This window comes from Erythrolamprus reginae, chromosome Z, assembly GCF_031021105.1.
Source record: "Erythrolamprus reginae isolate rEryReg1 chromosome Z, rEryReg1.hap1, whole genome shotgun sequence".
NCBI classification, from domain to species: Eukaryota; Metazoa; Chordata; class Lepidosauria; order Squamata; family Dipsadidae; genus Erythrolamprus; species Erythrolamprus reginae.
Window position 1 is genome coordinate 126,901,077 of NC_091963.1, and position 13,957 is coordinate 126,915,033.

The 13,957-nt window shown below is 38.7% G+C and overlaps 1 protein-coding gene across 3 annotated transcripts in view; it reads right to left on the reverse strand.

Annotated features, from left to right (window-relative positions):
* LOC139153679 (serine protease 33-like) overlaps positions 1-13,957 on the reverse strand; it is a 29,033-nt gene that overhangs the window by 14,116 nt on the left and 960 nt on the right. For all 3 annotated transcript variants that reach the window (XM_070727939.1, XM_070727938.1, XM_070727937.1), the window contains exons 2-4: positions 7,062-7,088; positions 4,198-4,224; positions 1,434-1,596 (exon numbers count right to left, since the gene is read on the reverse strand). In XM_070727939.1, coding sequence (XP_070584040.1) covers positions 1,434-1,596; positions 4,198-4,224; positions 7,062-7,088 — 217 coding nt within the window. The remainder of the gene's footprint in view (positions 1-1,433; positions 1,597-4,197; positions 4,225-7,061; positions 7,089-13,957) is intronic.

The following is a 13,957-nucleotide window of genomic DNA, read 5'->3' on the forward strand; positions in this document are numbered from 1 at the left end:
AATTTATTTATTTATTTATTTATTTATTTATTTATTTATTATTTAGATTTGTATGCCGCCCCTCTCCGCGGACTCGGGGGGGCTCACAACAAGGCATAAACAAATCGTAACAAATCTAAATAAATTTAAATATTTAAAAAAGTTTAAAAGAGAACCCCAATATACTAACAAACAAACACACAAGCATACCATACATAAATTATACATGCCCGGGGGAGATGTTTCAGTTCCCCCATGCCTGACGGCAGAGGTGGGTTTTGAGAACTTTACAGAAGGCAGGGAGAGTAGGGGCAGTTCTAATCTCTGGGGGGGAGTTGGTTCCAGATAGTCGGGGCCGCCACAGAGAAGGCTCTTCCCCTGGGGCCCGCCAACAGACATTGTTTAGTTGACGGGACCCGGAGAAGGCCCACTCTGTGGGACCTAATCGGTCGCTGGGATTCGTGCGGCAGGAGGCGGTCTCGGAGGTATTCTGGTCCAATGCCATGAAGGGCTTTAAAGGTCATAACCAACACTTTGAATTGTGACCGGAAATTGATCGGCAACCAATGCAGACTGCGGAGTGATGGCAAAAAATGGGCATACCTAGGTAAGCCCATGACTGCTCTCGCAGCTGCATTCTGCACGATCTGAAGTTTCCGAACACTTTTCAAAGGTAGCCCCATGTAGAGAGCGTTACAGTAGTCCAACCTCGAGGTGATGAGGGCATGAGTGACTGTGAGCAATGAGTCCCGGTCCAGATAGGGCCGCAACTGGTGCACCAGGCGAACCTGGGCAAACGCCCCCCCTTCGTTGACTGGACATGGGGTGGAGATGTAAAGCTGGGTATCATCAGCGTACTGATGATACCTCACCCCATGCCCTCGGATGATCTCACCCAGCGGTTTCATGTACATTGTGAATCATAGTACATATATTTCTTAATATCATCATTGTATTTCTTAAACCATGTAAATAAAGAATAAATAAACGGTATCTTAACTATTATCAAGATTATCTTAAATTTTAGTAATGAATCTTACACCTCGTTTCAATAATGTATCAATTTCTAAAATTCATGTGTATCTATATATATTAGGTAATAGAAAATGAATGAGAATATTTTATGAATGTAAAAAGTAAAGACAAAAGGTACCAGATTAGTAAGAAGAAGGATTGGTAAGGGAAGGAAAGTAAAAATATGAAAAAAAGGAAAGAAAAGAAAATGTGAAGAGAAAAAAGAAAATTTGCGTATAGCGCAGATGCTTTTAGGTATTACGACATTGTGCGAGAGGGTCGTAGGAGGTGTATATGTATAGTACAGTAAATATATATTTGTGTATAAAAGGAAAAGGTGCAGTAATTAACAGACAAGCATGTGCTGCTTTTATATGCTGCCATTAAATGGCTGCTTAGGCAGCTAGAGCTGAAGTCTGTGCAATTCCAAACTTACTCACTTAGGGAAGCAATGGGCTGCTGTCAGTAGCCATTCAGAGCTGATGAGGGTTGCTCCACAGACATGTTTCCCTTGGTGTTGGAGGCTGGCTTGCCATGGCCAAGCATTCAGGGAGGCATCTTCTCCCCCCACAATACGGTTCTGATTTACCACCTGTCCGCACACTGGCAAAACACAAATGTGTGTAAGAGAGAGAAAAAAACATAAAGTTGTAGAAATGGGAAATGGCCTCAAATTTATAGGGTTTTCTGGATTGTAAATTATCAGAATAAGGAATAGAGGTCAAGAGATAACAAACCCAGCACGAATCCCAGCGACCAGTTAGGTCCCACAGAGTTGGCCTTCTCCGGGTCCCGTCAACTAAACAATGTCGTTTGGCGGGACCCAGGGGAAGAGCCTTCTCTGTGGCGGCCCCGACCCTTTGGAATCAACTCCCCCCAGATATCAGAGTTGCCCCCACCCTCCTAGCCTTTCGTAAGCTCCTTAAAACCCACCTCTGTCGTCAGGCATGGGGGAATTGACATGCTCCTTCCCCCTAGGCTTATAAAATTTATGTATGGTATGCTAGTGTGTATGATTGGTTTTAACTTGTGGTGTTTTAAAATTAATTTAAATATTGGATTTGTTTACATTGTATGGCGATTGCTGTGAGCCGCCCCGAGTCTGCGGAGAGGGGCGGCATACAAATCTGATTAATAAATAAATAAATAAATAAATAAATAAACATCAAACAATAAACAACAACAGAGTTGGAAGGGACCTTGGAGGTCTTCTAGTCCAACCCCCTGCTTAGGCAGGGAAACCTACACTATTTCAGACAGATTGTTATCCAACATCTTTAAAACTTCCAGTGTTTAAGCATTCACAACTTCTGGAGACAAGCTGTTCCAGGAAAAATAAAGGAAGAAAGGACTTTTTTTTCTGCAGCTAGGGGTAGGTGCTATTTGTCTACAATTTGAGGGGATTTGGTGATAATTGGTGATGGTTATTATTATGATTACACCATAGGAAGTCCTCAACTTACAACATAAATTGTAATAATAATTGAGTCCAGAATTATGATTGTAAGTCATTGATGTTTAAAGCAAGGCATCAGAACACTGGTTCTGATTTTTCAGCATTTATGGGACAGTTATTAGCTGAAACTATGTCATTAAATAAACACCTTGGTTATTAAGTGAATACCATGTTTGTTAAGCAAATCTACTTTATAAAATGGATGGTCTTTACTAGAAATCAGGAAAAAAATGCAGAAGTTGATTCAATTGTATGTTGTCTTCTTTAATTATAACAAGCAGGAAGAGGGAGATTATGATCCCGCTATATAGAATGCTGGTGAGACCACATTTGGAATACTGTGTTCAGTTCTGGAGACCTCACCTACAAAAAGATATTGACAAAATTGAACGGGTCCAAAGACGGGCTACAAGAATGGTGGAAGGTCTTAAGTATAAAACGTATCAGGAAAGACTTAATGAACTCAATCTGTATAGTCTGGAGGACAGAAGGAAAAGGGGGGACATGATCGAAACATTTAAATATATTAAAGGGTTAAATAAGGTCCAGGAGGGAAGTGTTTTTAATAGGAAAGTGAACACAAGAACAAGGGGACACAATCTGAGGTTAGTTGGGGGAAAGATCAAAAGCAACATGAGAAAATATTATTTTACTGAAAGAGTAGTAGATCCTTGGAACAAACTTCCAGCAGACGTGGTAGATAAATCCACAGTAACTGAATTTAAACATGCCTGGGATAAACATATATCCATCCTAAGATAAAATACAGAAAATAGTATAAGGGCAGACTAGATGGACCATGGGGTCTTTTTCTGCCGTCAGACTTCTATGTTTCTATGTTTCTATTATTATTTTTGATTCTCTTTTTCTTACTTTATTTTGTTCTTTTCAGGTTGAAAGATTATAATTAAAAGTATTTTTTTATATTTTAATTGATAGTGTTAAGTTATGCTATTTTGTCAAATTTGACCTCTAATTAATCTCCATTTCCCTGCCCGCCTCTCTAATGGGTCCCTAATCTAATTTATGGAGTTGCAACATGACAAAGTATACAAGTAAAATAATTAATTTTGCACACTATGACTCTGAGACACCCTATCCTCAAGTTGTTTGGAGCCTTATCCATTTATTCCCAAGAATAGGCTGCCAGACTGAGGAGATTCCTGAATTATAGACAGAACATAATATGGTTAGTTAGCTTGAACTCTGCACGTGTAGGTCTCGTTGCTCCCGCCTGACAATTCCTGACAATAAAGAAGTGCTTAATATTTTTTTAGCCCTAATCTCCCTATGATGTAATCACATTACTATCCTCTCCTTCCCTCCCTTTAGAAGCTGCAAAATGTTAAAGATTAACAAATCACTACATGCAGGGGGAAATAATCATCTATCCATTCTTGAAACAAAAGGTGCATCTTTAATGAAGAAGATATGGCAGCTATTTGTTCTTTTGTCTGGCAGAAAAGAGCACAAGTCTTTGATAACATGAAACTACAGTTTGTACTTGCCAAAAACAAAAAAAACAGTTTTTAGATGGGAAGCAAGCACAGATGTTAAACCTGATAGGGTCCAGATGTGCCAATTCAGGACAGGTCTTATGTTAAATTATTTTCAATGAAGCCATTCCTACAATGCCTTCCTTTATTGAGCTGCTGAAACTTCCCTGCCTTTCATAGTGTTCAATTGTAGGAAACCCATATTCAATTGAGGAAGTCCCTCTCCTGGTTACATGTTTAAGTGCCACTTACCTGTTTGAGTACCATTTTTGTCATCTCCTAGAAAGAAATGAGGAAGCAAAAGAAACTGGCATGTAATTCTCTGATTTAAATCCGAGATTAAAATAAAGAAAACCAACCCCAGATAAACAACCTGTTTTTTAATCTTAAACCAAAGGCTGTGACTTTGATCGTAAAACTTATGTAACCAATTACAAATCTGCCAAATATTTCAGTTTGATTATTTGTTTGTTAATCACAGGAGTGTCCATCAGAGAAGTCAAAAAAGACAAGATACTGACAAATTTATACATAATTTACACATAACTACAGATCTGGGTTGGATTTTTTTTTAAAAAAAACATGGGCTCTATGTATGACATACATTAAAAAAATAATAGTGATCCAATCATGCAGTCATTGCTGCTACCCAGGTATTTTAACTCTCCTGTAAATTAATAGGTTTGTAGGTAAGGTGCCAAATTAAATAAAAGTGGCTAAACACAGAATTCATATATTTGTGAGGATGTAATGTAGTTCCCAAATTTCTCAAAACTCTGCATTAAAATTGAGCAGCAAGAGACAACTTTTTAAATTTTGAATCTTCTATCAAAATAGGAGATTTGAGCTCCATTAATAGCACGCCTACTTTGCTATTTAAAAATTCTAAATAGAAGACAGCAAAAAAATAATAACAGCAACCTGTACCCATCTGTTGATGTCACTGTGTCACACCATGCCCTACATCATCAAAAATTCCATGCCACTAATATTTGTTCCACATCACTAATACACAGGCAAGGGCAAGGCTGTATTTCCACATTCCAGTCCCAATAATGCTGTATATAAAGTAGGTAATCGGAACAATATGCAAATAAAAGGGAAGGCTCAAAACTGTTAAGTCATTTCAGGGGTGTTTGGTGGGTTAGGACTGAAATATGTTAAGGAATGAAATGTCCCACAAGGGCTTAAAGTATCCATATTTTTAAAGAAAAGATTAGATTTCCATTGATGAATATAAGAGCAGAATTAATTGATTATTTTGTAGATGATCCTCCAGTTTTTTTGTAGGGTCATCTACATACAGCAGTTACGTAGATGACCCTACACAAAAGGTGCCAGATTTTGATCTTTCTCACGAGCATTGGTCAACTCTGAACGGGATCCGTACCCAACATGGAGTCTGCTAGAACTCATTGTTTAAGTGGGATCTTGTCTCTACTCCTCAGTGTGACTGTAGTGCTCCTCAACAAAATATTCATCACATTGTGTCTGAATATCATCAGATACCAGCCCAATGTCCAATTTTTTCAACATACACCACCCTCTCTGTGAATGCCTGGATGGACTGGACATTAACATTTGAACTACAATAAGTCTATGTATTTGCCATACACTAAATAAAAATGAAATAAAATGGATTATTTAGTCGTTACACCCACCTACCCAAAACAGGTTGAAGAGATTGCCTTGTGTATATCAATGGCTCCACTCTCTGCAGTTCTTTAGAGCCAAAAAAACTGTCACTTCTTTTGGTGCCTTCAAGTCAGTATCAATTGCAAAACATTTCTCACTTTTACCCTGCAGTAGCAGTAGTCAACAGCAGTGTTAGAAGTAGCAAATAAATATCAGAAAACCTGCTGGACTTGCTTCAAGTTTTATCAGTCTGGCATCTAGAATCTCCTAATCAGACCAACAGGCTTTGCTTCCTTACAAAATATGCTTATGGCATGCTAAGGGAAAGCTTTAGAAAATTAAAAGTAGTGGGTCAAAAGGCAATCACGCTGTATGGGGGTTTTTTGCTAATTCCAGGGGGGAAAAATAGCATTTTTTGCAACTTTTTCTGCCAGGGCAAGCAAGAAGTATATTTTATTTCATTTTTGTTTAACTTTACTTAAGTAATTTATATAACTACATGCTGCCTCTTTGTGAATGGCCCTAGGTAACATAGATAATAAAGAGCTCATATTAAATATATACATATAGAAACAGCAACAAATTTTCAAAGATTTTCAAAGGATTTAAGCTTTAACCTATTTTCTAAACCGTATTAAAGAAAGGACTTGCATTCTAAACAGATTGGCCTCTAAGGATCTGAGAAGGTGCCCTGGTGATCTAGCTAAAGTTTCAATCAGTTTGTTAAGCATTAAATGTTATTTCAATACCAATGTAGTATGTTATAAGATTTAACCACCAAATTTCAGTAACAGTATTTAAGGGCCTTATTGGGAAGGGGGCAAAAGGAGATTGAGAGTCACACACATATCCACTAATAGTTGGCTGCCCATTCCTGATTAGAGACCACCACAATGTAAATCTACATAATGGTGGTCACTAATCTACCTTGACTCAGATCATACATTCATGTCATTTATTTGGCAATGGTACAAGGTAGACTAACTTCCTTCTTCTGTGATGCATTTTGCCCTTTTCTCCTCCTACAGTTTTATATTTTGCCATCGTTCTACAAATTAAGTTCAAAGAAGGTCAGGACCTGCTTTGCTTTTTTAAGATTTGTTAACTGCTGTCTCTGAGCTTGGACTGCAGATTATAAAAATAATTCATAAAGAACCAAACAAGCAGAAGGATACCATGGTTGATGGTATCAAAAGCAGCTGAGAGGTCAAGAAATATCAAAATAGAGGAATGACCCCTATCCCGGTCATTCACCATCACCCCAAAGGCTGAAAGGCTTCATAACTATGTCAATAGTTATCTGTAAAATATTTTGGCACTGATCAGATCAATTTAATCTTTCCAAAACTTTTAATTATAGCAATAAAAGCATGGATATCACAGAGAAATCATGTTAATTTCATAGCAGTTACAATTTAAAAGGTGCATGTTTGCTGGAAAATGAACACTTAGGCAGCTACATAGGTTAAGCCGATACTCACTGTTTTGAATTTCATTTTTCAGAGCACCTGTACAAAGAAGGAAAATAAAACATCTGTAAAGTTGGAGAACCGGACAGTTAGGTAAAAGAACTAGAAAGAAAATCTAAACTGTTGTGAAAAATAATGTTCCAATATTATGCAAACTAACTTTTAGGTGACAACCTTTAACATGCCTGTAAAAAATAATGTTCCAGTACTATACAAACTAACTTTTAGGTGACAACTGTTACTGCCCCCACCCTCCTTGCCTTTCGCAAACTCCTCAAAACCCACCTCTGTCGTCAGGCATGGGGAAATTGATTCCCCTGGGCTGTTTCCACTTTATGTATGGTCTGCATGAGATGTATGATTGTTTTTATGTTAAGGGTTTTTAAATTGTTTTTAAATATTGGATTTGTAATGTTTATCTTTTGTTGTGAGCCGCTCCAAGTCCTAGGAGAGGGGCGGCATAGATAGATCTATCTAATAGATAGATCTATCTGATAGATAGATAGATAGATAGATAGATAGATAGATAGATAGATAGATAGATAGATAGATAGATAGATAGATAGATACATAGATACATAGATACATAGATACATAGATAGATACATAGACGTCAAATGCGAGGCGGGGGGGGGAAGAGAATCACTCATTTAGCTTGTTATCATTGATGCCACCTGGGGCTGAATGTGTATATACATTGATGAATGTGTATACTGAAAATTAAGAACAAAACAACAACCCAAATGAGTTGGCAACTTTAGAAGTTGGGATATTTGCAATTGGCCTTCTCTGGGCCCCGTCGACTAAACAATGTCATTTGGCGGGACCCGGGGGAAGAGCCTTCTCTGTGGCAGCCCCAGCCCTCTGGAACCAACTCCCCCCAAAGATCAGAATTGCCCCCACCCTCCTTGCCTTAAGTAAACTTCTCAAAACCCACCTCTGCCGTCAGGCATGGGGGAATTGAAATATCTTCCCCAGGCCTATATAATTTATGTATGGTGCGTTGTGTGCATGTTTTTTAAATTATGGGTTTTTAACTTCGTATTTCTAGATTTGTATTGTACATTGTTTCTATCACTGCTGTGAGCCGCCCCAAGTCTACAGAGAGGGGCGGCATACAAATTTAATAAATGAATGAATGAATGAATAAATAAATAAATAAATATTTAGAGCGGTTTCATACATTTATGAAGCACTGTTGATTTTCTTTCCAGAATAATTTCTTTTCTAGGAAAAAGTGACAGGAAAGAGATCTATGGAGGCCAATGTCACTTGCTCTTCTCCCCCCCAAAAAGGATAGCACTGAATGAGGGTATTTATAGAATCTTCATTGCAGATATTGCAGCATTCTTGATTATAGTCCAGATGCTCAACAGCCAGCTCATAATTACAATGGTCACAGCATCCCACAATCATGTGATTACTATTGGTAACCTTCCGAGCTTCTAGCAAGCAAGGTCAATGGGGAAACCAGCAGGAAGTCAGAAATGATTATCATGTGACATCATGGTTAATGGCATTGTGGCAGTCACTTAGGGCAGCAATCAGAAATTCCCAAATTTCCTTCATTAAATGATATTTTCTTGTCATGTTGCATTTTACAACTGCATGTCTTATTGATGGAAACTCTGGTCCCAAATGCCATTATTAATCAAAGAGTTTTTATACACCCAGAAATATCCTGGGAGGTAGGAGGTTTCATGGTCCTAATTGCCAAGCCTGACATTGTCTTTTGATAGCTTCACCAAATTTTGTTTCTGTTCCATTTGATCATCAAGAAGGGGAGGACCCTAATTGTTGCCCCTAATGTATAGTGAGATTGGAATAGAGAAGGGTGGGCCTCCTGCCTCATACCTCACTGCAGCCAGAAGGGGCCCACAGAGTCAGCCTTCTCCAGGTCCCATCCACTGAATAATGTCAGCTGGCGGAACCTCGGGGAAGAGCCTTCTCTGTGGTGGCTACAACCCTTTGGAATCAACTACCTCCAGAGATCCATACTACCTCAATTCTACCGGTCTTCCGGAAAGCCATTAACCTGGCTTTTCCAGCAGGCCTGGATTTAGGAATGACTTTAAATACGCATGGTTTTTAAGACATTTTATATTTTATTGCACTGTTGATTATTGTTGCTGTACTTTTATTGTCTCAGTATTTATGACTACTGTATTGTTAGCCACCCTGACTCCTTCTTGAAGTGCATGGCATATAAATAAGTAAGTAAGTAAGTAAGTAAGTAAGTAAGTAAGTAAGTAAGTAAGTAAGTAAGTAAGTAAATAATTAAGTAAGTAAGCAAACAAACAAACACACACACACACACACACAGAGCAACCATTTTAGCTATTATTTTTATAATTAATATGTCATAGAGGCAATGGTAATCTGAATCAAGTACAGTGGTACCTCGAGATACGAGTTTAATTCGTTCCGGACCTGGGCTCTTAAGTCGAGCAGCTCTTATCTCGAACGACTTTTCCCCATATGAATTAATGTAAATAATTTTAATTGGTTCCAGCCCTCAAAAAACTCACAAAGTTAGTCTAAATTATGCAGAAAGACATGTTTTTAATGAAGAAATGTACATGTACATATAAATGAATAATGAAGTTTCTTTCACTTAACTTGTAAACTTTCTTAAACTTTTAAATTTACATATGTTCAACTTCTCTGCCACCCAATCCTGTAGGACAGAGGTCCCCAACCCTTTTTGCACCAGGGGCCGGCTTTAAGCGATCAAGAGAGGAATGGGTGAATGAATGGACGGAGGGTGGGAAGGAAGGAAGGAAAGAGGGAAGGGACAGGAACAGAGGAAGGAAGCAAGGAAACTTATGAAAGGGGAGAGTAAGAGAGGAATGAGTGAAGGGAGGGAAGAAGGTGGGAAGGAGAAAGAAAAGAAGAAATAGAGGAAGGGAAGGTAAAAGAGAGAAAGAAAAAGAGCAAGAAAGAAAGCTGCAAGCACCCCCCCGAGCCCCCCAGGCCGGCTGCAACCTTTTAAAACACGCGCGCCGCTTCGCAGCTGTCTCCTGAAGCTGAACGCGGAAGTTAGCGTTCGGCTTCAGGAGACAGCTCCTTGGCGCTTGTATCTCGAATTTGGGCTTGTAAGTAGAACAAAAATATCTCTCCCTTCCCAGCTCTTATCTCGAGTTGCTCTTAAGTAGAGCAGCTCTTATGTCGGGGTTCCACTGTATCTGACAATTACCTTATTCCTGAATACAGATGTAGTGCTTTTCTGGAAAGAGCAGTGGTTGGAATGTAGTAATGCAAGCTAACTCTGTTTTCCACTGCCACTGATCTGCTCAAGGTTGACTCAACTTTCCATTCTTCCAAAATCAGTAAAATGTGGACCCAGATTGTTGGGGGCAACATGCTGACTCTGTAAACCATACACTGTTTATGGGCTGTATAGTCTATAAAGTATATAAAGTGAAGTGCTGTTGCTACTGTCCCAAAGTAGCCTAGCGCACAGCCAACTCATAATTACAGACATGGAACTGGGACATAGGGTGAAGCAGGAAGAGGAATATTAAAAACTGAGCTTTGTCCTTAGTTTGTACTGAAAGGGAACAGCAGCATTGGCAGTAAGTGGCTATGGTAGACACATCCTGAAGCACAGTGGCTGGTGGAGTGAGAAAACTGTGCTGCCTATTCAACCACACAAAACTGCTTTATCCACAGAAGTAATGAAAACCTGCAATTGCACAGATTGTTAACCCAACCAGTAACATGCAGTTAAGAATAACAGAATTGGAAGGAACCTTGGAGGTCTTCTAGTCCAACCACCTGCTCAAGCAGGAGGCCCTATACCATTCCAGATAAGTGACTGTCCAAATTATTCTTAAAAGCCTCCCATGATGAAGCACCCACAACTTCTGAAGACAAGCCATTCCACTGGTTAATTGATTTCACTGTTAGGAAACTTATGTGACAGTTCTTGGTTCTCCTTCCTGGTTTAGATCACACACAGCACAGAACCTACCACTTTTAAGAGTCATGCAGATCTTACCCTCTTTTGAAAGAGAATTAAACTCATGTATCTAACAAGGGTGAATAATATCTGGCAAATGAAAGCAGCGGTGAAGTCTCTCCTGGAACAAAAGGAAAAATGAAGATACCACCAACTAGAGTGTAGGAGGAATCCTTAAAATTGCAAAAGTGACCAATCGGAGCTAAGCAGAACCCAGCCTTGAGTCTATCCTCAATCAGGCTGTCAATCAAGCATACAAAATCACTTCCATGTCAAAAATGTTTCAGAAGAGGAAAGTGCTACTGAGAGGAAGGGATATACTATACATACTACAGGCACACATGGCCATATGCTGAATGGAAGGTAAATAGAAACTTCCCAAGTCTAATAATCCATCAGCAGTAACTTTCTGAAGGACTAGATCTGCTGTTAGAATGATGGCACCAGAAATGAGGCTGCCAAGTTAAACTCTTCCCTTTCTCCTGACCTTCCTCGGGAGGTCACTTGGCTCAAGGACCCTGAGACATAAATTATTTCACCACTGGGACGGGAGATTTATGGGGGGGGGGACGACAGAAAGTTCCACTTCTTTTAATCTTTGGTTTGTCCATAAAAGGCTAGAATGAAGGAGACAGACTGAACAGCAGCTTATCCATTAACAAGGAATGGTTCATAAATCCTTTGAAGAAGGATTGTGGAATTGCTTGTTGCTTTTCTCTGCAGATGTCCCTCTGCTCTTTATTAATTCTGTTCTCATTTGAAGAGTTCTGAAAAAACCTGTCTATGCTGTTGATGGAATATTTGCCTTGTAAATATACAATTAATCCTGTTAGATTCCCTGTTCTTCCTCCTCAGTCTTTCCAACTTACATTTATAACCTGGAACATTTCTATACTATCCATAATTCTTTTGAATAACAGGAAAGATTAACAAAATCTTTCTCCTTCCAAATCAATATGATTTTTCCCCCCTACAAATAGCTCTTCATCTGGAATTGAATTGGCTTGAGCACTTTTTAAACACACTGAAAACAATTGAGCTGGCAGCTGCTAAGTCATCATTTCAGAACCAGCCTTGCTGGTATGTGGGATAACTGTATGAAATGAGTACAGGGAAGTATCTTGCTTACTTCAGAAACATGTACCCACTTGTTCACATATGCATTGCAATCAAGATATACTTATATGCATGCAGATATGAACACACACAATTTTGATCTGGACTCATGTCTGGTAAATGTCGTGCAGAATGTAGCTGCAAGAGCAATCATGGGCTTCCCTAAATATGCCCATGTCACATCAACACTCTGCAGTCTGCATTGGTTGCCGATCAGTTTCCGGTTACAATTCAAAGTGTTGGTTATGACCTATAAAGCCCTTCATGGCACCGGGCCAGATTATCTCAGGGACCGCCTTCTGCTGCACGAATCCCAGCGACCAGTTAGGTCCCACAGAGTGGGCCTTCTCTGAGTCCCGTCAACTAAACAATGTCGGTTGGTGAGGCCCAGGGGAAGAGCCTTCTCTGTGGCAGCCCCGGCCCTCTGGAACCAACTCCCCCCAGAGATTAGAATAGCCCCCACCCTCCTTGCCTTTTGTAAGCTCCTCAAAACCCACCTCTGCCATCAGGCATGGGGGAACTAAGATAATCTTTCCCCCTAGGCTTCTACAATTTATGCATGGTATGTTTGTATGTATGATTGGTTTTATAACAAAGGTTTTTAGCTGTTTTAGTATTGGATTTTTACATTCTGTTTTTGTCACTGTTGTTACCTTCCCCGAGTCTATGGAGAGGGGCGGCATACAAATCCAATAAATAAATAAATAAATGTGAACAGGTGTGGAATTTAACTCATAAAATCCAGAAAGGGTTTTTTGTCATTTCAACCAAAAAAAAAAACCCTAGCAAACAAGATGCTCTTAAGTAAAAACACCCAAATATAACAACAAACGAAAATTAGAATTAACTGAATTCAGTTCTAAAAATTAACCAGAACATCAGTCCTATAGATTTCAATGCAAATAGTAACATAATTCTACACAGGGATGTGTAGAGGTAAATCTCATTAATGTCTGTGACATTGGTTTTGGTAAGATTAGTGGTGAACTACATTGTAATCTTAACCCAAGGCATTTTTTTCAGAGATAAATAAATATTTTCCTTAATAAATTATGATATCTGAAAAATTGGGATGGAAGGTTAATAAAGTGCACTTTTATGTCTTATATTTCAAAAAATTGTTAACTAAGGTACAGAAAAGGCTAAGGCACAATCATTTTCACTAATATACTACTTTTCTATGAGTCATGTGTTTAACTTGACAGGATGGCATATTCAGCCATAGGAACTCTCAATTCCATAAGTTAATTACTTTGCCTACAATTTGTTATATCCCTGATTTATTCTAAGTTTTATACAACATCCATGGCTGATATATTTTGCAAAGAATGAGGAAAGCTGTTGCTTTTTTCTTGGTAGCTAAAATAGAGAAGGAGCATATAAAAAATGCAACATATTTTAAAAAACAATTAAATCATGGTAAATAATCAGGATCCAATAAACTCTCCATGAAGCTTTTTTTGTTGTTGTTAAAAGTGGGTAGGCCTCAGTTCAAATGTGAAAGAATTAAAAATAACCACCCCTAATCTTCACTAATCATAGATACTCATTGATTTCTCGTTGTCGAAGGGCAGGGTATTCAATTCTATTAAGCTGAGAATTTCATAAAAGTCATGGGTTCATTTGACTTAATTGAAAAATGAAAGATCAACATGAAACCCCTGAAATGGAAGTAGCTTCACCTTTATAGATAAGAGGATTCCAAAGAATTTTTTAACAAAAAAAGGCAATTATTACATACACATTCTCATAAACTCAGAGGTCTTTGCCTGCGTGAGCAAAATAAATTTTCCAATGGTACGGGGTGAAAGAGAAACAAGAGAGCTGTCTA